This window comes from Acanthaster planci, linkage group LG01 (genome assembly GCF_054643075.1).
Source record: "Acanthaster planci isolate LZ-2023a linkage group LG01, COTS_SCS, whole genome shotgun sequence".
NCBI classification, from domain to species: domain Eukaryota; kingdom Metazoa; phylum Echinodermata; class Asteroidea; order Valvatida; family Acanthasteridae; genus Acanthaster; species Acanthaster planci.
In genome coordinates, this window is record NC_141777.1 from 27,026,592 (window position 1) to 27,049,899 (window position 23,308).

The window sequence follows — 23,308 nt, forward strand, 5'->3', positions numbered from 1 at the left end:
AAGGAGACTTCACACTTTTAACACATCCTTGTTTGACATACTTTATTTTGTCCATAGAGAAATACAGATCCACAGTGGTTACTCCACATGAAAATACAGCTGAAGTGTGGTACGACATCTCAATATCTTACACTATAAGCTTACTTCACATCTTGTGAACTACAAAAAAGCTCTTACATAGTTTAGTTTTATTATTTCCTGGGTCCAGTATTTTTCCAGTTGATAGCTTTTTCCTTTATTCATTTGGAACAAAGTATTTACTTAGGAACTACCTTTTCCGGTTTGTACTTCAGGCACGTGCGTACACAATACAGACCTGCACTGTGTTTCAGGAAAAGCACTGGATCTTTGCAGCAAGAGATCAAGACAGTCTTCAAACCATCCACTGTTCCATCAAAACACATACCCCGCGCTAGCCTACCTCATGCTTTGTCATGACTTTGGAAACCATGCAGAGGTAGACACCAAAGATAAAACAAGAAAAACTAAACGTTCAGGGCACGAAGAGTTCTTAAAAAGGAAGCCCAGAACACAAGTCTGTTCAAGCTTGTTCAGTCTCAAAAGAGCTACGACTGAGACACAACAGAATGCCGTCAACTGGAGTAACCTCAACTTTTAGCAATATGAAATTGCTATTCTGGATGGGTCTTTCAAAAATACTGTACCCAGGATTTATATGTTATCAACTACATCTACCTGTATCCATCAGATGCTGTGAAAACTGTTTTGAGGCAGTGCCCTACACAAAGAAAGTTTTCAATGAAATCTGCCCTTTGTATTCGTGCTTTTGGTTTTTTTTGTGTGCTTTCTTAGATGATTCCTGTAGCCTCACCATTCTCTTTACAATCAGTTATCACACGTTCCTCGCAAAAAACTTACTGAGACACTAGGCAGACTTTGTTCATGAAACTCACTCGTGGTCAGATGATCCTGGACTATATGGTTCACTCGTGGCACTTTAACCGTGAATTTTCAGTTATAGAAAAAAATCCAGAATGGGGCATCGAAATTCTAAATGAACTCAAATCCAAATTGTTAACAAAAGTCTCAAATTTACAGACCCATTTTTGTGCCTTCCCAATATACCAGTGCAAATGCATACATCCATCCACAATTCCACAATAGCCGGTGTCAAATCAAAAATGAAGAGGAAAAGGTCAGAGGGAAACTTCTGTCACATTCTAGAGGATTTGACTTGCACTGTAACCTAATAAATTGCCTTTTACTTTAAGCTGATCTGATGTAAGCCATGAACAAATTGGCTGCGGCTTATCTGGCTTACATTCACAAGTAATGCCTACGTATAACTTAATCTGCCTTCCTATCCCTCGCCAATTAACCCTGCAGCAGGGAAAGTACAAAGAAAGACAAGTTTTCAAATGAACAAGTTGCTAAATACATGTAATGTGCATCTTGTTAATGGAGTCTAACTCATTAGCCAAGAGGAGTTATGGTACCACATCAGATGATTATTGAAACAGGTTCATCTCAACCCAGTCTGATACAGCATTAAACCAAAATAGTGGAAAATTCTCACTTTTAGTTTGTGTTTTACAAGAGTAGAAATTTGACCATCTTTTCTTTTTATTTCTTAAAAATGCTGTTACTTCTCCATTGGCAAAAAAATTCCAAACTTACACCGGCCACCACAAACCTGTTCAAAATGAATGAAAAGACAGTGTAAAATGTACAAAAGTAGTCTGTATTTAAATGTACTTGCAACTAAAAAAAAATTACTGGATAAAGATCAACTGCTCCAATAAACTGACATTAAACATACGAACTGGCGGATTTTTAAAGAGAAGGCTTCCAAGAATGAAGGACATAGTTCTGAGCAACCTTATATTCAGCTTTCGCCACCCACTGTGATCTCGGCTCTGTACAACTGGTAGAAAGGCCTTGCTAGGCATAAAGGTTACTTCACTTTAGTCATCACTAAATGAAGCTTTTCTGCCACATTCAATTGGCCTGATTTACTGAGAGAATTATGACAACATGTCCATGGAAACCAAAAGTCTACCACATCATGAACATGCCATTTTTGTTCAACGTAGCGTGCTTTAAGAATAAGCAGCCCTGTTAAATCAATGATGTGCATGTGCTGAAGTGCAAAATACAAAAAAAAGACTGTGGAGATATTTTATAACATTTCCAAGTGTAAAATTAACACCACGCTGAGTGATTGGGCTCATCGAAGTATCCCTTTCCAAACATGAAGGACAAACCACCTCTACAATTTATAATTGTAACTTGAGTGAGTTCCATTAATTATCACCGAATCACATCACTTAGAATAATGGTGTGACATCTAAATAGAATCTTATCCAGCAATCTAAATTACAGTGATTACACCTGAAAATATACCATCTAGAAGGACATCTGAGATTAAAAATTTTACTTGATGAAACTTTCTTTTTTTATGAATACGCATCTGAACTTGTAGAGATCAGCTTTTTTTGTTGAGAAAAATCACAAAACATGATACAAAAGATGTGGATCAGACAACTGTGGGACACCAAACAAAGTCACCTGTGCTCAAAAACACTTTAGGACAAAAAAAAATTCAACGGGGGGAGGGAAAAACCCATTCTGGTGAATGGTGGTGTGGGTTTCTTGTCTCTTTTACACCACCTTCCACTGCATACAGGACATGTCACGGCCGCCAGTAGAGAAGAGACGGGTGTCGTCATTGGAGAAGTCCACTGCTGTCACATGACTGCTATGACCACGGAAGCTGTTGTGGCCAGCCTGACAAAAAACAAGGAGATGTCCAAATGTAATTTTTGTCCCCAATATCACCGCAACACACAATTTTGTTTAAAGAATACCTATAAAGACTTGTAGAAAGACATCTCGCACATATTTTGACTCCACTTTTACAAAACTTCGACATGCAGTTCTGGTAAAGTGTCAACTGGTCAATGCAAGGTGCCCACACGTGAAATACTTGTGACAATAATCATAAAATGTTTGTTCTCGAGTTAAAACTTTGCAGATGTATGCTCCTTGACATTCACACCCCACCTTTCTTTTAAAGAAATAATTCCCTGAAGTGCAATGACTCAGCCTACATTTGGCTTTATGTTTTTGTACCTTAGGCTGGGTGACAGGGTAGCTGAAGAGATTGATCTTGCCAAAGTCATCACCCGTAGCTAGTATTGCACCAGAACGAGAGCGGCAGGCAGTATTGATGTCAGTGCCATCACTTCCTTCCTGCCAGATCCCTGCCAAAAACAACAACAACAAGAAGTGGGTTTTCCAATCAGAACCCAGCTCTCAGAGATCTTGAATCAATGTTTCACCTGAAATGGTCTGAAGTTTCAATGTTCCTACATTGTCCTCGCATGCCAACCCAAACAATGATGCTTAAATGAACAGAGGTTTTCAGTGAATTACAGGTGAAAGTCTTGACAATCCCACTCCCATAAGAATTTATCACTTCAGGTCGAACAATTCCGGAGATGCTTGAGATCATTACTAACACTGAACAAAGAAAGGTAGACAAGGTTCAAAGTTTCAACGTTACATTGTCAAAGTTGCAGAAATTGTATTCATGATGAAGACAATATGACGAGAGAGTATCTAAATGTCAGTTCAATGGAATATTCTTTAAGGCAAAGGTGATGAAAGGAAACTTCCATTCAAGTACGGAAGGAACCTTAGAGAAAAAAGTTCTGAAGACTCTGTGTGTGACAACATTGGGTTCCACAACCGAATACTCATATGAGGCGCTATCAATGACAGTCAACTAAAAAATGCATCACAATACCAGTCTGCCTTTCCTAGCATTCTTCCAAGATGGAAAAAGGAGGACAATTAGCTTTTGTTGCTGTCTGCTGCGGCAACCAATCTCATGCTCTTACCGCAGACCGGGAAACCAAAGACACAGGTGAAGGTTGCCCACTCGGTGTCCCGCATGTTGGTAGCCGAGGGAATCTGGCGGCAGTTCTCAGCCTTCCAGTACAGGATCTCATAGTCTCCAGAGTTGGAGACCAGGTAGTTGGAGTCAGCCGACCAGTCAATGTGGGTGACAAAGCTGGAGTGGCCCTGTGAACGAGGCAAAGATGGACCAAACAATTGCGTATGGTTTGCAGTGTAATGCTTGCTTTATTTCATTCAACCATCATCTTGTTAATATTCTCAGGCAACGCATACGAAAGAAAACAATCTCAAACTATTTTGACTCTTTGGCATGGTTAAATAACTGCATTTATCAACGAGGTCTATCACAGCCTGTGACCAATTCAGACATAGATCTCCAGCTTCCAAGTTAAAGATTCTTTTGGCTCCACTTTCACAGAACACTGTGGGAACACATGCCACAAAACATAATAGTCACCCTTGCCAAAACCACAGCTTGCCAAAAAAAACAGGGCACACTTGCCCAAACTTAAACTTGGATCATTATCAATCAGTTATGAGTGGGTCAGGAAGATTCCATCAAGTACTCTTTTTCTCTTGTTTTCTATTTTACAGTGACAATTTTCTATAAACCCACTCAACAACCTATGATGACTTTCAGTGAATGCCAGTATTAGACTGTGGTCTTTCAAGATAATGTAGGTTGTAAAATCAACAAGCTGATTTGCGATGATGAATTCATGATTATGTTACAGTGAATGAATAATACGATCTGTTTTGCAGTGACATGCAGGCTAACTCTTTTTCACAATACCTGCCAAATTTACTGCATATTATTTCAGAAATGGCTTTACCACATGATATGCATATACGCATGGTAAACTGGTGCACTGAAATCACTGCATTACAATTTTTACTGGGCAAAATCCACTTAGTGTGCCTCCAAGGTTCAACCTTTTATCATGCATTCGTAAATGCCTTACACAGTCTCCCTATTCAACGACGTAAATCATGCGCTGGCACATCGATACGAGACAGTTTAACCAATTCTGATTGGACAAGAGTCTGTGTGCACACAGCTCACCACACGGGCCCAAAGTCCATATAAGGAAATTCTACTGGACAACTTACACAAGGAATATAAAATAAAATGGACCAGGGTGTTCGAAAAATGAAAGTAAAATTCTAGAACAAAAATGTTGGAAACCCATTATATATTGACAGCTTTTGACTCTCTGACTAAAAAAGGTATTTGTGAATGGGAACAAAGATGTGCTTACGTGGTCTTAAACTAACATTGAAGACTGGCTCAGGAGATTAAACGCCTAAAACGCCCTCGCCTGCCTCTCGTGCATTGCTCTCCTCTATCCTTCTAAGCCCATCTTAAATGAACGTTTAAGACCAGCCAAGCATATATTTATTCTCTGATTAAAAAGTAATGTTTCCCAGACTCAACTGATGGCTGTTTCAGTGCTTCATATTGCAGGGTACTTACTGAGCATTTGCCAACTTTGCTGTACTTGCGTCCTTCTTCAGTCACTGCGTAGATGTAAATGAAGTTGTCATGGGAGGCAACTGCTAGATAATTTCCATCTGAAAAAGAACAAAATAAATTGTATCTGGGAGGGATATGTAAGAGTAGATTCAGTAAAAAGTAGTCAGAAAAAAGAGCAACGAACGGAATTATCTGGACTCGGTCTCACACAGCTGCTTAACAGAAAATCCTGCAAGCACATTCATGTACTGAAGCAGCAATTAGAAGAGCACCAGTTACAAGAAATACTCACACCACGACTTTTGGCTGGTGACCTGTCTTTGCTACACAAACGTTTATTATGCGAAGCAGATATCCAAGCTCAAGAGCTCAGTGATATTGGACGCTGAGTGCATGACATAAAGATGGCTCAGAACGATAGCCCAAGCGCCAGCGTTAAGGGGATTAGTAGACCATTAACCAAGGTCCGCTATGATTGAAACACTGACTCATATGATGACACTTGCCCTTACCTGGCGAGTATCTGATGATGTCATGCTGCTCATTGCCGTCGGTGTGGACAGTGACAAGATCCTGGTTCTGAGCATCCAACACCATCCAGCGCCCAGTCTTCATGCCAAGGGCCACCACTGAACCGTTGGGGTGGAAGCAGGCTGACTGACAGGGATCCTATGAAGGAAGGCAACAAAGTCCAGACAATGACTCAATACGCTTATTCGCCTTCAAAATCCACCAGAAGGCGTTAAAAAACTGATTGTGCAGGACTGAGGAAGGTGAAGTCCAACTAGTGTCTTCACATGGGGCTTGAGACCCCTTGAAAGATACTGAATGTGGAAAGTGCCAAGTACAATGTATTTCCCAGAGTGGAGGATCTTGGAAGATTCAAGAAGGATCCTCGCAAGAACACTTTCGTGGGGGGGGTTGATTCCACTGCTTAAATTCTCACTTTTCCCGTTGCCAATCTTTCTTAGTCTTGACAAGTGTACAGAGACCTCCATCATATGCAAATATGTGATGCTTCAAGTCAAGCCAACACACGGTTTTGATGTTATGGTGATTTATAGTTCACATTCTCATATGCCTGCTCATGCACTAAGCTCATGTCAACGAGGAAAAAGTTACAAATTTTGACCTACATATCTTGGGGGAAAAATGACACAATGACTACAAATGACAAAAATGGTACCTATATAAATGTTCTTAAAATTGCAGTCAGATATAACTGTCCATTCCACAAGCGAAACCAACTGTAGCCTCCAACACAATATGCCATCTATGTGTACACACCTCCTCCATGGTTTTCATCCAAAGTGGGCGGTGCTGCTCCGCATCCCACATGATGACATGCTTGTCATAGGCACAAGTTAGGAACAGGCTCTGGTTGGGGTGGATTGCGAGACCCCAGCATTCATCGGTGTGTGCCTGCGGAGAGAAAAACCATGAGGATGGTTAGAGGAACTCGGAATTTATGCTCAGCCATGACGCTAGTGTTAAGCGGTCGTTACAGCCACAATGATCTGACCACGTCAAACGCTCTTAAATTTCAATTCTACCCGGTAATAAAAACAAGAATTTTCACAGTTGCTAAGACACCATAGCCTGAACGACTTAACACGGTGACTGCCAATAACGAGTACACTCGTAGTCGCAAGTGTACCGGATTCTGCCACGAGTATACTTGCAGGCAATGGAAGGCTACTGCAATGGAAACTGACACACAGGCATCACTGAAGGGCACAACAAATATGTGTGCTGCTGGCAGTGGTAAGGACATACGTGTACACCTGTAAAAGGCTCACATTCAAACAGAGACCTTAAGGTACCTGTTAAATGTGCTCGCATGCATACAATGATTGGCAAATGGGAACACCCCTTTGATCTTATGTACGCCAGCCAACATGTTCAGAATCCTAGAAAGAGAAGACGAAACAAAGATGAAATTTGGTTTCAGATAAACATGTCGGAGGAACACTCTGGGACTTTATTCCAGGGAAAAATCCATGCAATCTGGCAGGGACTGAAAACCCATTTCACATGTTGGCGTGGATGGAATTTGAACCTGCGGAGAGATGGAAAGCAAGGAAAGTAACACTGCACCATCTGGACTCCCCTCTCACCATCCTGACATCAGCCTCACATTCCAAGCACCTGGTGAAGACGACTTCGGGGCCCTCATTCCACCTACTGACATGGACAACGGATTGTACTGAGCAGACTTACCACCACATCCGGGGTGAAGGTTTCCCCTTCCATATCTCCATGCAGAATGGCATTACGGGTTGTGCCCACGTAGATGTCCTTGTCTTTACCAGGGCACAGGCAGCGGCAAGGCCCAGTGGACTCGGGCAACTTGAGCAAAAGACAAATGCAACCAACAGTTTTAAGAAGCTAGAATGCTGGTATTGTACATACCAGGTAACTTTTAAACCTCTCTTAAACGACACTAGTTTCAAGCATGAAGGACCATACAACTTATCATTACTATTTTGTATCAAAATAGTTCAGTTCATAGTGCAATAAAAACCATAATCCCCCCCTCCCTTCAATGTGCCTGCCCTAGATTGCTTATCACGTCCTAAAGGTACAAGGCATGAGTCTTGGGCATCACAACAAAACAATTTATGATGTCAGCCAAGATTTAACCATTTGCCTGTCAAATCTCTCTTTGATTTAAGTAGCTATGGTATTACTTTCTAACTCATTCTCAGATACATTTTAGTCAAGTCAATGTTAATCTGGTTTGATTCCGGTATAAATAGAGCTTGTCCCAGCATAGAATGCAAACCTAGGTCTAGAGTTTATGACCTAGCTCATTTTTGAGCAATTCAGAGGGATGTCCAAACAGATCCTGAGGGCGTCCTCTCCATAAGACAAAGTCTTGTGCATCAATCTTTCCTGTGCGATTGGTCTAGTGGTGTTTAACTTTTCAGAGGGCTTCATCAGTGGAGTGATGTTGAATAACTGGTCACCGTGGTAACATTTCTATATGTTCACACACTGATAGAGAATGTACATGCATAGCTCATGGTAGTAAGCTACCCAAGGGCCTTACATTTCCTTACAAATGATCTGTGAAAGAGGCCAGCATCCCAATTCCTTGGCAACTACCATATAGCTGGTGGCTTTGACATGTGCTTGTTTTACATCCAGCTGCAGCCAGGTGATTTGGACATAGAGAATATTGATGGCAAATGCCCTTGGATAGAGAGATGGGTATGGCCACATCTTAACAGTATCTCTCGGTTGCAGTGCTACTGCACTTGTATATTCTTCCTTTTACTTGTCCTCCTGGTCTTACCACGAGTGTGACAGTCACATCGTAGGAGGTGTCAAAGATGTTGACTTTCCTGTCTTTGCCACCCCCAGACAGCAGCCTTCCATCTGGAAGCATGACGAGGGAGAAGATCTGGCCATCGTGGGCCTTTATGGCCTGGCTAATGCGGTTACTGCCTGTGATCAGACACAAGCACAATCAACAATAGAACAATAGTTAGAACAACCAGAACAATAGTTATATCTGACGCACACTGGCACAAACTCCCTTCTCATCACTGACTGCATCACTGGCACGCAATCTCATAAAATGTCTATGTAGGAATTAATGCTTAGCAGACTCATGTGCTAAGCAAAAAAGAAAATCAGTGGAGGGTGTCTTACAAGAAATTCTGACTGCACGGCATGGTGTGGAACCTGTTCTTGTAGAGCAGGTATTTTCTGTGCTTAGCAATTCTATGAACATGAGCCTGAGTTTTCTTTTCTTTTTTTAGATACGAATGGCTTAATAAAAGAGTGATTAAGATGCCTACACTTGCAGATAGAGGGCCTTGCCATACTAACTTCTGATTTCTTGCAGCATCAAGATTATCAAAAATAAATTTCTTGTGCTGTCACTGAACTGAAATCTCTGAGAGACCTTTGCTCACCTTTGGCCCAAATGAAGATGTTCCCATTGGAATCACCAGTGATCAGATCCCCATTGCCAGCAAAGGTAAGGCACAGCACAAACCTGGGCTTCTCATGTTTCTGTAACCGGATGAAGCAAACACTAATATTTCAATAGCAATAATGCAGAATCACCAGAGAGTATGTTGTGTTAGGCGACAAATGGATTTACAAGTCAAAGATAATCAGGTTTTAAAGATTACTTGAAAAGTTACAGTCCCAGAAGTGTATGACAATTTATGGAAGGAGGAATTCTTCAGCAAGAAATCAAGTGGTTTACTGTTTTCATCCGGTAAGTTCAGCAATTTGCCAATTACGTGAAACTTTGATCTCTTACATTTTCTCTCACATCTGATTAATCATTGGGTTCCTTTCCATGGTGATGTACAATGATATTTGATTCATGGGAACAGTCTTAAGAAAGACTTAACATCAAACGATCAGGCTGAGAGACAAATTGTTTCATGTGGTTTCACATACTCAAGGCAAGAGGAGGATTTAAAGAAAAATGACAATTGGTAATACAGGGTGAAGGTGACCTGTTGCTACAAATACCAAGCATGTTTGGCTTTCACTGTAACTGCCAGTGACATTTTGATGAGGATATAAAAAAATACACACACCAATCAACACGACTGGAATGAAAAATTATCTTGGGGAACATCCAAAAACAAAGATTTGTTTTGACTACTAAATAAATAAATGGAAAAGTATTGTAAAAGTAACTGCAAAATTTTTAACGATATTGAGGATTCACAATTGAGTTCATCACCAAGAGGTTGCCACAGAGGGGCCATTTTTCAAGTTAATGGTCACAAAATTTGGCAAACTTGCAACAATTTGCATGAGAGTGAAAATCTGAGAACTTGAGGAAATTTTGGATAGATTGGGACATTGCACGCAACAGAAAAGATTTATTCAAACTGCTATGAGTACTCAAAATACAACTTAAAAATCTGCCTAGACAAACACTGAAAGTAATTCAAGTTTCCTACGCACAGCCAGGGAATGGCTTTTGTTGACCATTTCCCTCAATTCTGTTTAAAAAAAGGCCTTTCCATGTCAACCTCTTTGTGGAGCACTGTACTGTGAATCAGCAGTATTGCCAAAGTGGGCTTGGTTGAGGAGTAAACTGTTACCTTGCTCAGGAAATTTTCTAACTAAAATAGATTCACCTAGCCCATTTATCTGCAACCTAGAAGCACAAGATGTATGACAGATGTGTAAAAATAGCTATACTATAAGCAATATTGGAAACTGAAAATTTGTCATGTCAGTGCTAAAAGGCCCTTACTGACAAATTACATTAAAGGGTCCTTGCTGACAAATATTTTTAAACATGAAATCAAGCAAGAAAATTTGTTGAAACTTAAAAATAGAAAGAATTGATAACTACTTTAACCCTCCTATGCTTTGATGCATTCTTGACTTAGTTGTCATATCAGTCAAAATCAGTCAAATTTCCCGTACGTGTCTGTGTACTGGGGGAAATCAATTGCATTTTTGACTATATTTGACGGTTAAAACACTGGGAGGGTTAATAAACAAACATACAACAAATGTAGTCTGTTTTAATACAATATTCCTTTCATGCTCAGAGTAAGGCACGAAAAGTATGTGTACTCATATTTCCAAAAATTACATTTTGCCGTAATGACCTTTTAGTACTGAACCAATATTATGTTATACTAACAATTTAAAGGAAACATGGCATGTATACATGTAGTCCATTGTTTTTTTAAGGGACCCATGCACAGGACGGGTGAGTTAAATGAACAGTGCACACAGGTTACCAAATCATGGGCTGCATGCTGATAGCAAGCAATACTAAACTGCTTCACAAGAGACATACCTTCTGTAGTCCACAAAGCACCATTTTTGTTTTTTAAAGGGCAAAGCATAAAACAGAAACAATCAGAATAACAAACACTGAAGTTGACATGGAAAAGAATAGAATCACAAGTTGAATTAAGAGATGCTGAAAATACAGTCACTAAACTAGGAGTCACTTAAGTGAGAGTCATAAATATATTTGATACAAGAATGAAACTAATCAGGCTTTTCATGTGAAATCCACCTTTTGACCAAATACAATGCTAACCATTAGAATTCTGCATAGCAATTTCATGACAATTTGAAAGATTGCCAATACTCTGATTTGAATCCATACGTTACTTGCAGATAACTTCCCCTTTTTTAAACCTAGCAATAATTTTAGAAGTATTTTCTGAACCAATGGACAAAAGCTAAGCTGTCAAAAGACCTAGGATAAAATGTGATGTTCAAACTTCAGCAGAATTAAAACCTTAGTTCTGGAAACAAAAAAAATTTACTTTAATGCTTATATTGACCAGATGCTCATTTTGATGTTTAACTTGATCCATCCAATTTGCGCACATTGTCAGTTACCCCAAAAAAGAAGTACAAGTTTTTGGTGAAACGATCACAGACGTATGGCCTTCTACTTGCAACCAATAACCTAGTTCTTTATTTCCAAGGATGGATTAATTAAAACTAGTTCTTTTCGATTTCTGCTGCAGAGTGTATATGTTCATCACAACGGTTTCAAACTCACCTCAAAGATGCCAGCTTTCTTGGTAAGCTTGTTGTTCTCCAGAGTCCAGAAGAGTAAGTGGCCCTTACCACAGCTGACCATGTGATTCTCAATCAGGGGGTGGAACTCCCCAGCCACAACCGGGTCCCCTGAACTCTGCAGTAATAACAGAGAAAACTTGGTTGTTTTGATGGCGGCATTCAAACAGATACCCGTTACCCAGACAGGCCATGGGGGAGTGAAAAAAGGAACAATGGTCCTACAACTTCTTGATTTATATATTTCAAGTCACTTTAGTCAGTAAGACGTTTGCAGTAGTTTGCACACTTAACCTTTCTGGAAAAGAATTCATTGAAAGACACTCAATAAATTTGCTTGCCACAGAAACACATAATGCAAAACAACAGAACCTCAAGAATTTCCAACATACAGTATTTGAAGTCGATGAGCCAAGTCTCTCTTGAGTTACAGAAAGAAAACTACTCTTGTTGGTTCATTAGACTATGAATTCTGTCCCATGACATTCCAAATCAATAGGCTCCAGGAAGTCCCCTCCACCAATCCACATAATGGCAGACACAAACAGAGTACATGTACCTTCACAACTTTGCAAGGTGCTAAGCACAGTGGGTTTTCTCAATATGTAACAGAATATTTATGGTAAGTAAACAGATGTGGAAATCAGCCAATCCAAGGACAAGTTGCCCATCTACTCACCTTGCAGTCAGCAAGCTTCTTCTCCTTCTCCCAGTTCCAGACTGACAGTACGTGGTCATTAGATTCATCAATAGCCAGCAGCTGGGTGCCTTTGTCCTGGACGTGAATGGCAGAGACCTCAAAGACATCAGATGAGGGTGGACAGAAGGTTGGAGCATGCATCCCCCTGCCAACCATTCCATCTACCCTCCAGTCCCCAGATCCCTCATACCCACGGCAACAACAGATGAACTATCCCTTAGTGGCAATACCTACCGGTAGATGTTTTTCTATCAAATAAATTTAATGACCTCATGCTTGCTCTTGAAATGTTCACTGCGGCTCCTTTATCTTTTTCCTTGTGCTCTTTGAATGCTCTTTTTGGAGTTGGTCATGCCTTCTAAATCCATCAAAGCATTTTGGCATTTCTTTGTCAAGCTAACTAACCAACAGTAGCACTCTGTATACCCGGCATAATCTAAGAGCAATTTTACCCCAAAAGGTTTGATTTCCAGCTTCTTTAGGTAGTTCTAGTGAAAGAGTATAAATGGTACAGAAACCTACATGCTTGGAGAATCCCACGCAGCATACAGCTCTGTCAAAGAAGCCAAGACCCAGGACATGCAGTGTGTTCAGGTTGACCGAGTCCCAGATGCGAACATGGGGCTACAAGAACAAATTAAACATTTCATTTGTGTGATAACAGTTATGACACTTTAATGTATATATTTTACAGATGTATAACATTGTTAATGTCCACCTGTCCATTGTGTGTATGCCTCTGAGGTAGATCTACGTGTATGTCTCACTTTGTCAACAAATCTCTCACACAATTTGGAAATTACATGTTACAGCTATGAAACTTAAGATTGACAATGAATACCAAAACAATTCTCATATCAGCTTCCATTGCACTGAAGTCTCGTATCAGTGATTTGTAAATACATGAAAGGTTCAACCATCAATCAGTCAAAGTGACATCTGATTCTGCAACTTGTCTTCTTATCTGTACCCCCAAAACATGATTATTCTTACTAAAAACAAGACACTATTAACCCTAACCCCCTAGGCTCCTGCACTAGAAAGCATACTGAACCTCACAAAATCCAACAGGTTCATGTACTTGTCTATGTACTTGTACATGCAGGTTAGTGTACCAAACCTGATAAACTCCAACAGAATGAGTCTGTTGGAGTTTGAGTGATATGGTATGGATGGGTCTATGCAGTATAGGATGACTTGCACTGAACAGTACCAAACCTGACAAAATCAAGCATAGTCCAACAACTGGTACAGCAAGCCAGACACTGCACACAATGAACCCTGTGTGTCCCAACTCACACAGAATCCAACACCATCTCCCTGGGCCTTTCATCCCAAGTCTCACAAAATTCAACAACAAGTTCCTCAGGTACGGTACCAAACCTGCCAAAACCTCACAAAACCTGCTGTTTGAGTATGGCAGGTTTTGGGCAGTTAGGATTTAAAGGAGTGACATATTCCAAACACTAGAAGAGAAATGCTTCCTCGAAATCTCAGTGTTGAGATCCAATCAATTTTTCGGAATCACTTATGACTTCCTATTTCTCAAAAATTTTTACTTTATTTTGTACTTTGTCAAGGTGTAACGAGGGAAGGGAACCCTCATAATTTTTTAAGTGTTCTCAATTGTTCTGAAAGTCTGGTTGGAATGTAGCTAAAAACAAAATTTCAAGCGACAGAAAATATTTGCAAATGGTATATGAAGAGACAAAAGAACTCTGTTGTTGTATCTTGAAACAGAGAACATGTTAATTTCATTTGTGAAAGATGAAAAAACCCTATAATAAAAAACAGTTGTGACAATCTTAAGTCTATCACACTCCACCCTTTTAAGCAGTGCTGCTGACACACAACAACAATTTCACACTCACAAGACGAACTGCTAAAAGCATGTGAAAATTATTGCAAATAATCTGAGAAATACATCACTGCCCACACAACCATTCCTTGCAAATCACCAGGACAGCATACATTCCCTTGCCCATGCATCCATCCACTTCTCCCCTTCACTTCGACCGGTAAGCATGTAATAACCTGCTTCTGAGGCCAATCCATTAAAATATTTAAAATCTGTTTTCGGCCAAGCACCATTGCTCTGGACACTGATTGATGGGCAGTTAGGCACTAGCAGCCCAGGTCAATATTTCCATGCATCACATCTCAGATTAGCATTCCCAATGGCTTGACTATATTTTATTTATAGTAAATCTACGCAGGTACCTTGATAATATCAGACAACACAAGGTTTTATTTAATGCTCTGCCAGCTCACAAGTGTGTCTTGTTCCATAAAAATTATTAGGACCAAACAAATTTTATGCAATATTTTCCTATGAAAAAGACAAGTGCAAAGCCAATAAGACAAATCTGCATTTTACCACCGGAGTGCATTTGCAAAAATGTTGTCAGAGTAAAAATACAGACAGATTCAGATAATACTGGAAGATGTTGGATAAAGTAATTACTAGTGCAGAGTCAATTCAAATGATTTGTTCATCGAATATCCAACTATTCGGTTGTACTGACCAGCAGATTGTTGTGAACAATCCATACACAAAAATCTGTTGCAATAATGCACACAATTGTACATGTACATTATAATCACAATAATAGCTTCTAACGTCTAAGACTATCTCCTGTCACAATTTAGCAAGATCTAGAGAGGAACAATACTTCTTTTCCTTAAAAATCTTTTAATGAATAATTAACTTTGTGATTCATTGTAAGAATTCTGTCGCTTTTCATTTGAATCTGCTAGAAACAAGGCTCCACAGTGCAATTTATCTCACTTAAAACAAAAGACAATTCTCCCTTCGTTTTCATGAATTTTGCATTAAAATATTCGAATTCGAAAATAATATTCGATACTTGATCGAATATCCAGATATTTGGCACAGTCCTAGTTATTACATACATAAAAGGAGTAGCTTTGCCACACTTTGGAAGACTCACAAGCACTAAGTGCTCTATTTTTCAGTGGCTGTAAGAGGTATTGATAAAGATTGATATTTAATTCTGCATCTTGCTACTTACTAGCAGCAACCACAAACTTTTTTGCTTTTTTTCCGTTGAAAATAGATTTATTCCTAGCATAAGAAACTGGACTACGCCATCCATTTTCTGACAGGATGTGCATATTCATTTCCATCAACATCTCCTCTCTACGGACTAGTAATAGTGAGACTGATGTGGTGAGTGTGACGATAAATGAAATTAATGCATTTATGCCCAGAGAAATTATGAAAGGAACCGGCTATCTCTGAGCTCAAGGGAAGACATTATTATTGTTCTGTCTTGCTGATGAAGGCTGCATCCATTATGCCAAGGGAAGAGATAAGTCACAAAGACATGAGAGAGACCTCTGAGGCCATTTATAATAACTGACCTCAATTCAAGAACACATTGATATTACAGCGAGTCGATAAAATCTGCTTCAGGAGGAAAACAAGAACTGTAGGTCACTTGTCTGCAAGGAGAAACTAGTCAGTGAGTCAATGTAATCTATTCTTTCCAATGAATAAAAAGGAGACACATCACTGGCATTCTACTTTGAGTTATCAATGAAACAAAGGAAAGTGACCCGCCCTGTGGAATTCAATACCAGTATTCGGGAGGTCAAGTTAAATTCCATGTGGATTCCAATCTTAAAAATAGACATACATTGTATTGTCTCATGGACCATAGCCTATTCAACCCACTGACAGTAGTCACAAGGTCCAAGTAAACAAACTAAAAACAATCCAGAAAAGCTCTCCACACCTTGGTTTTAAAGGGAAAAAAATTCAAAATCAGTTCACCAGACTTTTTTTCATAAGACAATGAGTAAAGCCGAGTGACTTACTTTGCCTTCGTCCTTGTCATGTCCAGCCACTTGTCCAGATGCTATGGTCACAGTGTTGGGATGAATGGCAAGACTGATTATAAAAAGAAACAAAGGAAACACATTGTAGAAAACAAGCATACCATGTCATATACACTTCTAATTCATTTGACAAATACCGGAAGATTTCGTTACTCGGAGACCTGTTTCCAAATGGATTTGTCTCTGGCTGCAGACAGATTCAGCCATTTTTAATGTCCGAGCCAAGTGTTAATACACATTTGACTTCCACAACAGGATTCAACATTCCCGAGGCAATACGTACTTGGACTTATGAGTTGCCTTAACCCAATCAAGGGCCAACATTCTCCAGATGCCGAAGCTGGAGACAACAATGATTTAGGGAGGGGGAAACTTTAAATCATGGCCAGTAAAACAATTAACAAAAGAGCAAATATCAAGGTTGAATATTGGAAACCTATAAAGAGTGCAAAATTAAATCTACATGTAGCACGCTAAGATTTGCCTGTAGTCTGCTCTTGTGACACAAACTATTCTTATGGGGACCAAAACTAGCAGAACTATTCCAACTTGGTTGGTATTAAATTTTACTTCTAAATGTACATTTGCCCTATAACTTCCAAAAGATGGTCAAGTTTTTCTTTAGTAGTTTAGTGCTTATTATTTGGTGTTGTGATAGTTGGTGAGTTTTTATAACTTAGTGAATTGTTCTTTTACTTTTGTCCATCTATACTTTATGCGCTACTAGTAGGCAAAAATCCGACTGTGATGTACAAAAAGGCTAATTATTGCAAAAACTATATAGGATCTGAAATTTTGATCCTGGGAAAAAGCTTCAAGAAAAATTTTGCATGGATCAAAGTACCTCAGTGTAAATATTGTTAGTAAGATTATGGCAGATGAGGTGCTTCATGACATTCCACTTAAGTGTTAGGTCTACTTACACCAGCTACATCTGAGCTAACTTACCACTTGACATCGTCATTGTGCCCCAAGTAATGTCTCTGGGTGTTCTCTTGCACGTTGTGCAGGATGACTACAGCTGCCATAAAGTAGACAATCTCCCCAGTTGGCAAGATATGTAAGTTGGTGCGGCAGTCTTTCCCTCTGTAACCATACCTATCCCAGGCGTTAAGGCAAATCTGGCATGGGGATTTCACTCACATGGTATCTCTACCTGTCAAGTTCTGGAGCCTTTTGAAGCTCTTTAATAATGGGACCAAGTGAAAGTCCTATCCCAGGACCAGTCGCGAGAAGCGAGGTGTGTTGGACATGTGATGAGCTTGCAAGGACCCATAACGGACTTGACTACAGCCATGGGTTGAAACTAGTACTGGTCTTCTGAAGTATTTCCATATCCTGAAACTACAAGCTAATCCATATCTTAAATCAGACACATGATTTGTATGTTGTTCCTATGAAGCAAACTTTTAGTCTGGAGTCAACTGACCTAGGTAAGAAAGCCTTTTCCTATCAAGGACTGGCACCAAAATGGACATTTTTTTTAAGAGGTTACAATTTCAAGTTTTGCAAGCATGGCCCTTTGTTCAAATACCCACTTAGGCACCTTGAGCTTCAAAATCAAAACCTGGAAAAAGATTGCATAAAACAGGCAGCAATAACACCAATCCCAATGCCATTACCAAAATTCCTTGCCATCAGTGGCAAAAAAGGATACACCCATTCCAACTTGAGCTTCTCCGCTGGGGGGTCTTGCTTTGCTTTGATCGAGTATTCTCCAACATCAGTTGGCATGAACATGGTAACCGGTCGCCCTCTCATATACATACGTACCCATCCTTCATCTGTTGGTGATACAAAAAAATTCCTTGTGAGAATTTTAGATGATTTTTCATCAGTAATTGTAGATGTATCAAAAACCAATGAAGGTGGCATCATAAGGGGTTGATGGCTAAGTTCATTCAAACAGATTTCAGTTTAATTTACCATTTGTATCTAGTAACAGAAAAACACTGATTCTATTTAACACATATTCAAAGCTATGTTCAGGGATAAAAGTAATGTTTACAAATGGTTCTTAGCACTTCAGATCCTGCTACAATAAATTAGACTGACAAAACTCAGTGAGGCAGTGCTCATTACATGTTAAATGCTGGGATAGTTAATGCATGCCTATTCCCCATCCTTCTGTAATGTAATGAAATGAGTTGTGACAAAGTTAATTTTTACAACATTAAGTCCACGTACCCAATGTCAGATTTTTCTCATGACAAAGACAAATCTGGACTAACACAGTTGTGTCTTAATTATTGGTTATTGTTGCAGTATCATTGTCCGTCTCCTCTAGCATGACTGATGTGCAGGTATCAACCCAAGGCATCTGTCTGGACTGACGGGGGTGACTTTAATATCAAATGGCTAACGCTGCTTGTTTGAGCTTTACAGGTGGCCGGTTTTGCAAGACCAGAAAGCAAACTTGCCCGTCACCTCTAGACAAGGAAATTTTGTCAGGGTGAGTGATGGTAACCCTGAAAACTGATTAGACTAAAGACAGTAATCAAGCTAATGTTGCCAGAGTTTCCACTTCAGTAATGAGCACGGATGGTTCAAATCCCAATAGAGGCCCTGAAGTACAAGCAGCTTGGGCTTTCACGGTCTCCAAAATGGGTCTTCTCAGTATCCATTACTAATGCACACGTATTTTCATTACCTGTTTATCTGAAGTACCTGACCATGAAAAAAGGCCAGTTCTGAGCAGGAAAATTACACCAATTATATTACACGCTAGTACAGAGTAACAAATCCTATTTTATTGACAGGCAAATATACACTTGTATGTAGGAGGATTAAATAATGAGTCACAACGTCTCTTCGTTAGTTTCAAAATTATGTTCACAGCTTTTTTAACGGGGCGTGGGAAAATGGCATTAAAAATGTAAGGATTCAGAGCTAACAGGGATAAGAAGAACAATGTGTCAACCTGCAGGTAGGTCAATGTAGAAAAGAGGAAATCTACCTGGAGGTCATTCTGATTCCATATGTACAGTTCACACAAGTCCAGACCCTGCTGGATTGTGCACATGGGCATGTTTGGCTGTGGGAATGGGCATTAAATGATCCACTGCAAATATTGATTTGCATTTTAAACACTGGGACGATCAATACAGTAGAAAAGTACATGTCCATAAGAAATCAAGCAACAGATCAAAAACTAACACAGTTAAGTACGCATGTAACAACTGATCTATCCCAGCCACTACCTGCAGATTCTTCGACAGTGCACCTTGTGTGGGTGGTTTAAAAGGGCAAGTTGATTAATTCTGTTGTCCTCTGCTTAGGATAAAAGACTGTGCTGCTTTACAGTGCACATCTGCAGCCATGCATACTTCCATATAAAAACACTTCTAAAATGGCACGCAAACCTGCTTGGGATCGGTTCAAGTTTCAGAAACAATAATTTTGTACCGTATACACAGTGTATACCGGATAGGGTTTTTAAGAGCACAGCCAAATTTCAAGGGGGTACACCTGCTTGGGAAATTGCAAGGAACCAGTCACAGGCAGGATGCATCACATGGAAATTTGGCTGGTGACATATTTTTGCTCCAAAAATCATTTCTGTGCTTAGAAAAACTTGTGTGCTGGCTACTCCATGAAATTGTATTCCAGAGGTAATCGGGCAGTTCAGTATTCCAATTAACAGTACATGCCCAATATGAAGTGGATCCCACGTCATTCAGGTGCAGCAATACCCAAGCACAAGGTCTACCCTACCGGCGCAGCCATTGGCTCACTCCAACATGTACTTTGTTTTTGAATGAACTCAACTTTTTCAAAAACTGAATTGGTTCATTGACAAACTGCCTTAAGAGGCAAACTTGATTGTGCTTCCACAGATAGCTACCGGGACATTATTCCTAGGAAATCCCACAGCATGCATGTACAAGTGAATTGGAACAAGCAAAGGTCTCACAAAGCTCCTGAGATTTCAATGGTCGCTATAATTTTGCACTGAAACTTAAGATCCTTCCATCTCTGTCTTTTAAGTGGCCAAATTGTCCACTGTGCAGAACGCATGTGCAGAGCTGTGAGTGTGTGTACATGTATATATACGTACATGTATACACAATTAAAACAAATAAAAAAATGACCTTGGATCAGAATCAAATTTAAACTCATGTCAAGACACTATTCTAAAGTGCTGGTCTTTCTTTAACCTCTGAATCTGATGAACTGGCCCAACCTGTTTAGAGTAGCTGCCACCTTGCAAAAAAAGAGTCATTATTTCAAATAATTTCATTCCCATTTGACGTTTGTCAATTTCTGATTATATTCCACTTCTACGTGTACATCCCTCTCTTCTTGGTGGGGAAACATTTCTACAAGGTGCACCGGCAGTCTGCTCAATACATGTAGCTGTATAACTAGCCAGTTAATGCAAATCACGTGCAAGTTTCAGAATGAATAGTTTGGAGTGCTTGGTTGGCCATGCGTAAACAGGAGAAGCAAGGCGATAAAAGCTAGCCATATGCATAGAATGAAAGGGACCAGAAGGGTTTACATACATGTACATGTATGTGCTGGTTTGGGGGTGGGTCGGATCACAGAACAAAACACAACAATGTCAGGCAAATGATGATTATAAAAAACAGACACCATTGTGTCTGATCGGAAAAGAAAATCTCTCATATACTACCGGGGTATGTAAATCAGCAAGGGATACACTCTCGACTAGGATGAATAGCATGGCAGTGTTCGGTTGAAATCGTTCACTGTACTTCTTAAAAGTACGCATCAAAGAAGCCTTGAAATGTTCTTGTGCTACAAACTAAACAGATTTGAACTCCTTGACAATACTACATGTATCTCTCACATGATCTACACTAGAAAAAAAACCTTGATACACACAGCAATCTGATGCCACAATGCATACAATGGTTCAAGGCTCCACACAAGTTTATCACTTGATGATTCAACAGTCTTGCACTTTTTAAAATGTGCTCCAGTTTCCATAAAAACTGGAATAACAATGAGACTCATCAGAACAACACTATCAACTGCCACCACCCATAGCTCCAACTGTGCACACACCAACATGACAGGCATGAAGGGGTAGGGTGGCCTTGCAGGAACTTCAAAATCGATGCACATTGAGATCATGATGATTAACGATCCGATCCTGTTGGGCCTTTTGATAAAATTTATCCTGGTGCTAGGAAAAGAATCAACTAGAACTGGCACACCACTATTGAAGAAAGCACTAAATTTTTGTTTTCCTCTGGGTCAAGTGAAAGTACCCATTGATCACTGTGGAGACATTCAAACTGTTTGTGGAGTAAATTTTTTGAAAATTTGGACACCAAGCTGGGCACCAGTGCCAGATGCCAGATGAACAGTTTTGAATGTCATGCTGTCCATGGTAATGGTTACACTGTGCAAACTTTATACATGTGCTTCTGATCTACAATGCCATGAAGGTTCCGACAACACACAATCAAAATTCAGCTTTTTGCATTTCACTTTTAACTTGTATAGTCTAGGAACAAAAAATTCCCTTCCTTCATTCCCTTTAACTAAAATGAATTCCATTAAATGAATAAATTACACAAGAAGAAATACAACGTTTTAAAAAGGCAACTGACGTTTATGGTGTATTATAAATTGACTTTGTAAATCAGAAATCTTCACAGAGAGTGCATCTTTAACGATCACATATTCATAATGACTTCCTTCCTGACAGAACACACTGAAATGGAACATCAATCTCAAGAACACTGCCTAATAACTACAGCTTACATGTTATACGAGCTGTATGGCTAATAGATCAGTAGCCATTCGGAACAACCATTAGCCATGCGATGCTAGTTATTCAAATTACAAGCTACGTGTAGTTCCACACAAGAGTTATAGGCAATCCCGCGAGGCAGTGCATTTCATGGTTAATGTTTCTGTGGCATGTACGGATTCTATGAATACTATACTGTACATGTAATGTACATGTAAATATACACTGTACATGTATATATTCAAATGTCCATACGTACAATGGGCAGAGTATCTACTTTAGTGTAGAATTACATGTATGTTGCTCCAACCTACAATTGCCAGTTGAAAAATTCAGATTCTGCAGATCTGCACCTAGGTACAGGTGCACAACTTCAAATATGGCATACACATATATGGTGTACATGTACATGAATGGGCACACTGAGTCTACATGTACATGTACATGTGAAGTGTCTGAAGTACATGTACATATGCACTTCATTGTTCTCCCAACAGCTACGCGTGGAGTGTTCTTTTCTTCCCTTCAGGAGAATTCCCCTGTGGGCTACTATTCATCCTCAGACTTTCCTCGCAGGTCTAACAGTTCCTATTGAAGGATACCCCGAAAGTACTCCTACGTAAGAGAAATATTGTATTTTGTACATTTGTATATGACCACGGCATGCAGTACAATAGAACTGCCAAGCACAAAGTTAGACCTGATTGAAGTTCAAGTTCAATTAAGTAAGTCTAGTCACTGAGGCGGGCGGTGCATTCAGAAGAATGAAACCTGTTCACACCACTCAACCTTCTCTTCTACGTTAGGACATACATGCGTATTTCTGTAAGTACATTTGCACTGATGCCACATGGCACGGTCTCCTTCTGACCACGACAGCATACACTTTGAAACAATGAACATCCAACAGTCCCTGTCAATTACGCACAAACTCACACAAGGAATTGTATGTCGTGTGATGACACTGCATTTTGCAAACATGAAGTTTGCAATTCTAGAGCTTTACAAAGAAAACGTAAGCTTCCAACACTGCACACTACAGAATGGTAGCCTTCACTAAATTAAAAATTCCCATAGCAGCACTGAGCACACAATTGATTTTTAATTGTGCAAAATATGTTTATAATATCAA

The 23,308-nt window shown here is 39.7% G+C and overlaps 1 protein-coding gene across 4 annotated transcripts in view; it reads right to left on the reverse strand.

Moving 5' to 3' along the window:
* Positions 1 to 27: 27 nt before the first annotated feature.
* The window catches only part of LOC147800612 (77 kDa echinoderm microtubule-associated protein-like), a 51,908-nt gene continuing 28,627 nt past the window's right edge, over positions 28 to 23,308 (reverse strand). For all 4 annotated transcript variants that reach the window (XM_087141435.1, XM_087141427.1, XM_087141431.1 and 1 more), the window contains 15 exons: positions 18,109 to 18,235; positions 17,400 to 17,549; positions 16,431 to 16,503; positions 13,113 to 13,214; positions 12,570 to 12,665; positions 11,874 to 12,008; positions 9,280 to 9,379; positions 8,655 to 8,806; positions 7,577 to 7,705; positions 6,644 to 6,778; positions 5,869 to 6,025; positions 5,357 to 5,454; positions 3,864 to 4,047; positions 3,094 to 3,224; positions 28 to 2,748 (listed from right to left, as the gene is read on the reverse strand). In XM_087141435.1, the coding sequence (XP_086997561.1) occupies positions 2,623 to 2,748; positions 3,094 to 3,224; positions 3,864 to 4,047; positions 5,357 to 5,454; positions 5,869 to 6,025; positions 6,644 to 6,778; positions 7,577 to 7,705; positions 8,655 to 8,806; positions 9,280 to 9,379; positions 11,874 to 12,008; positions 12,570 to 12,665; positions 13,113 to 13,214; positions 16,431 to 16,503; positions 17,400 to 17,549; positions 18,109 to 18,235 (1,895 nt within the window). In that variant the 3' untranslated portion in view covers positions 28 to 2,622. The remainder of the gene's footprint in view (positions 2,749 to 3,093; positions 3,225 to 3,863; positions 4,048 to 5,356; positions 5,455 to 5,868; positions 6,026 to 6,643; positions 6,779 to 7,576; positions 7,706 to 8,654; positions 8,807 to 9,279; positions 9,380 to 11,873; positions 12,009 to 12,569; positions 12,666 to 13,112; positions 13,215 to 16,430; positions 16,504 to 17,399; positions 17,550 to 18,108; positions 18,236 to 23,308) is intronic.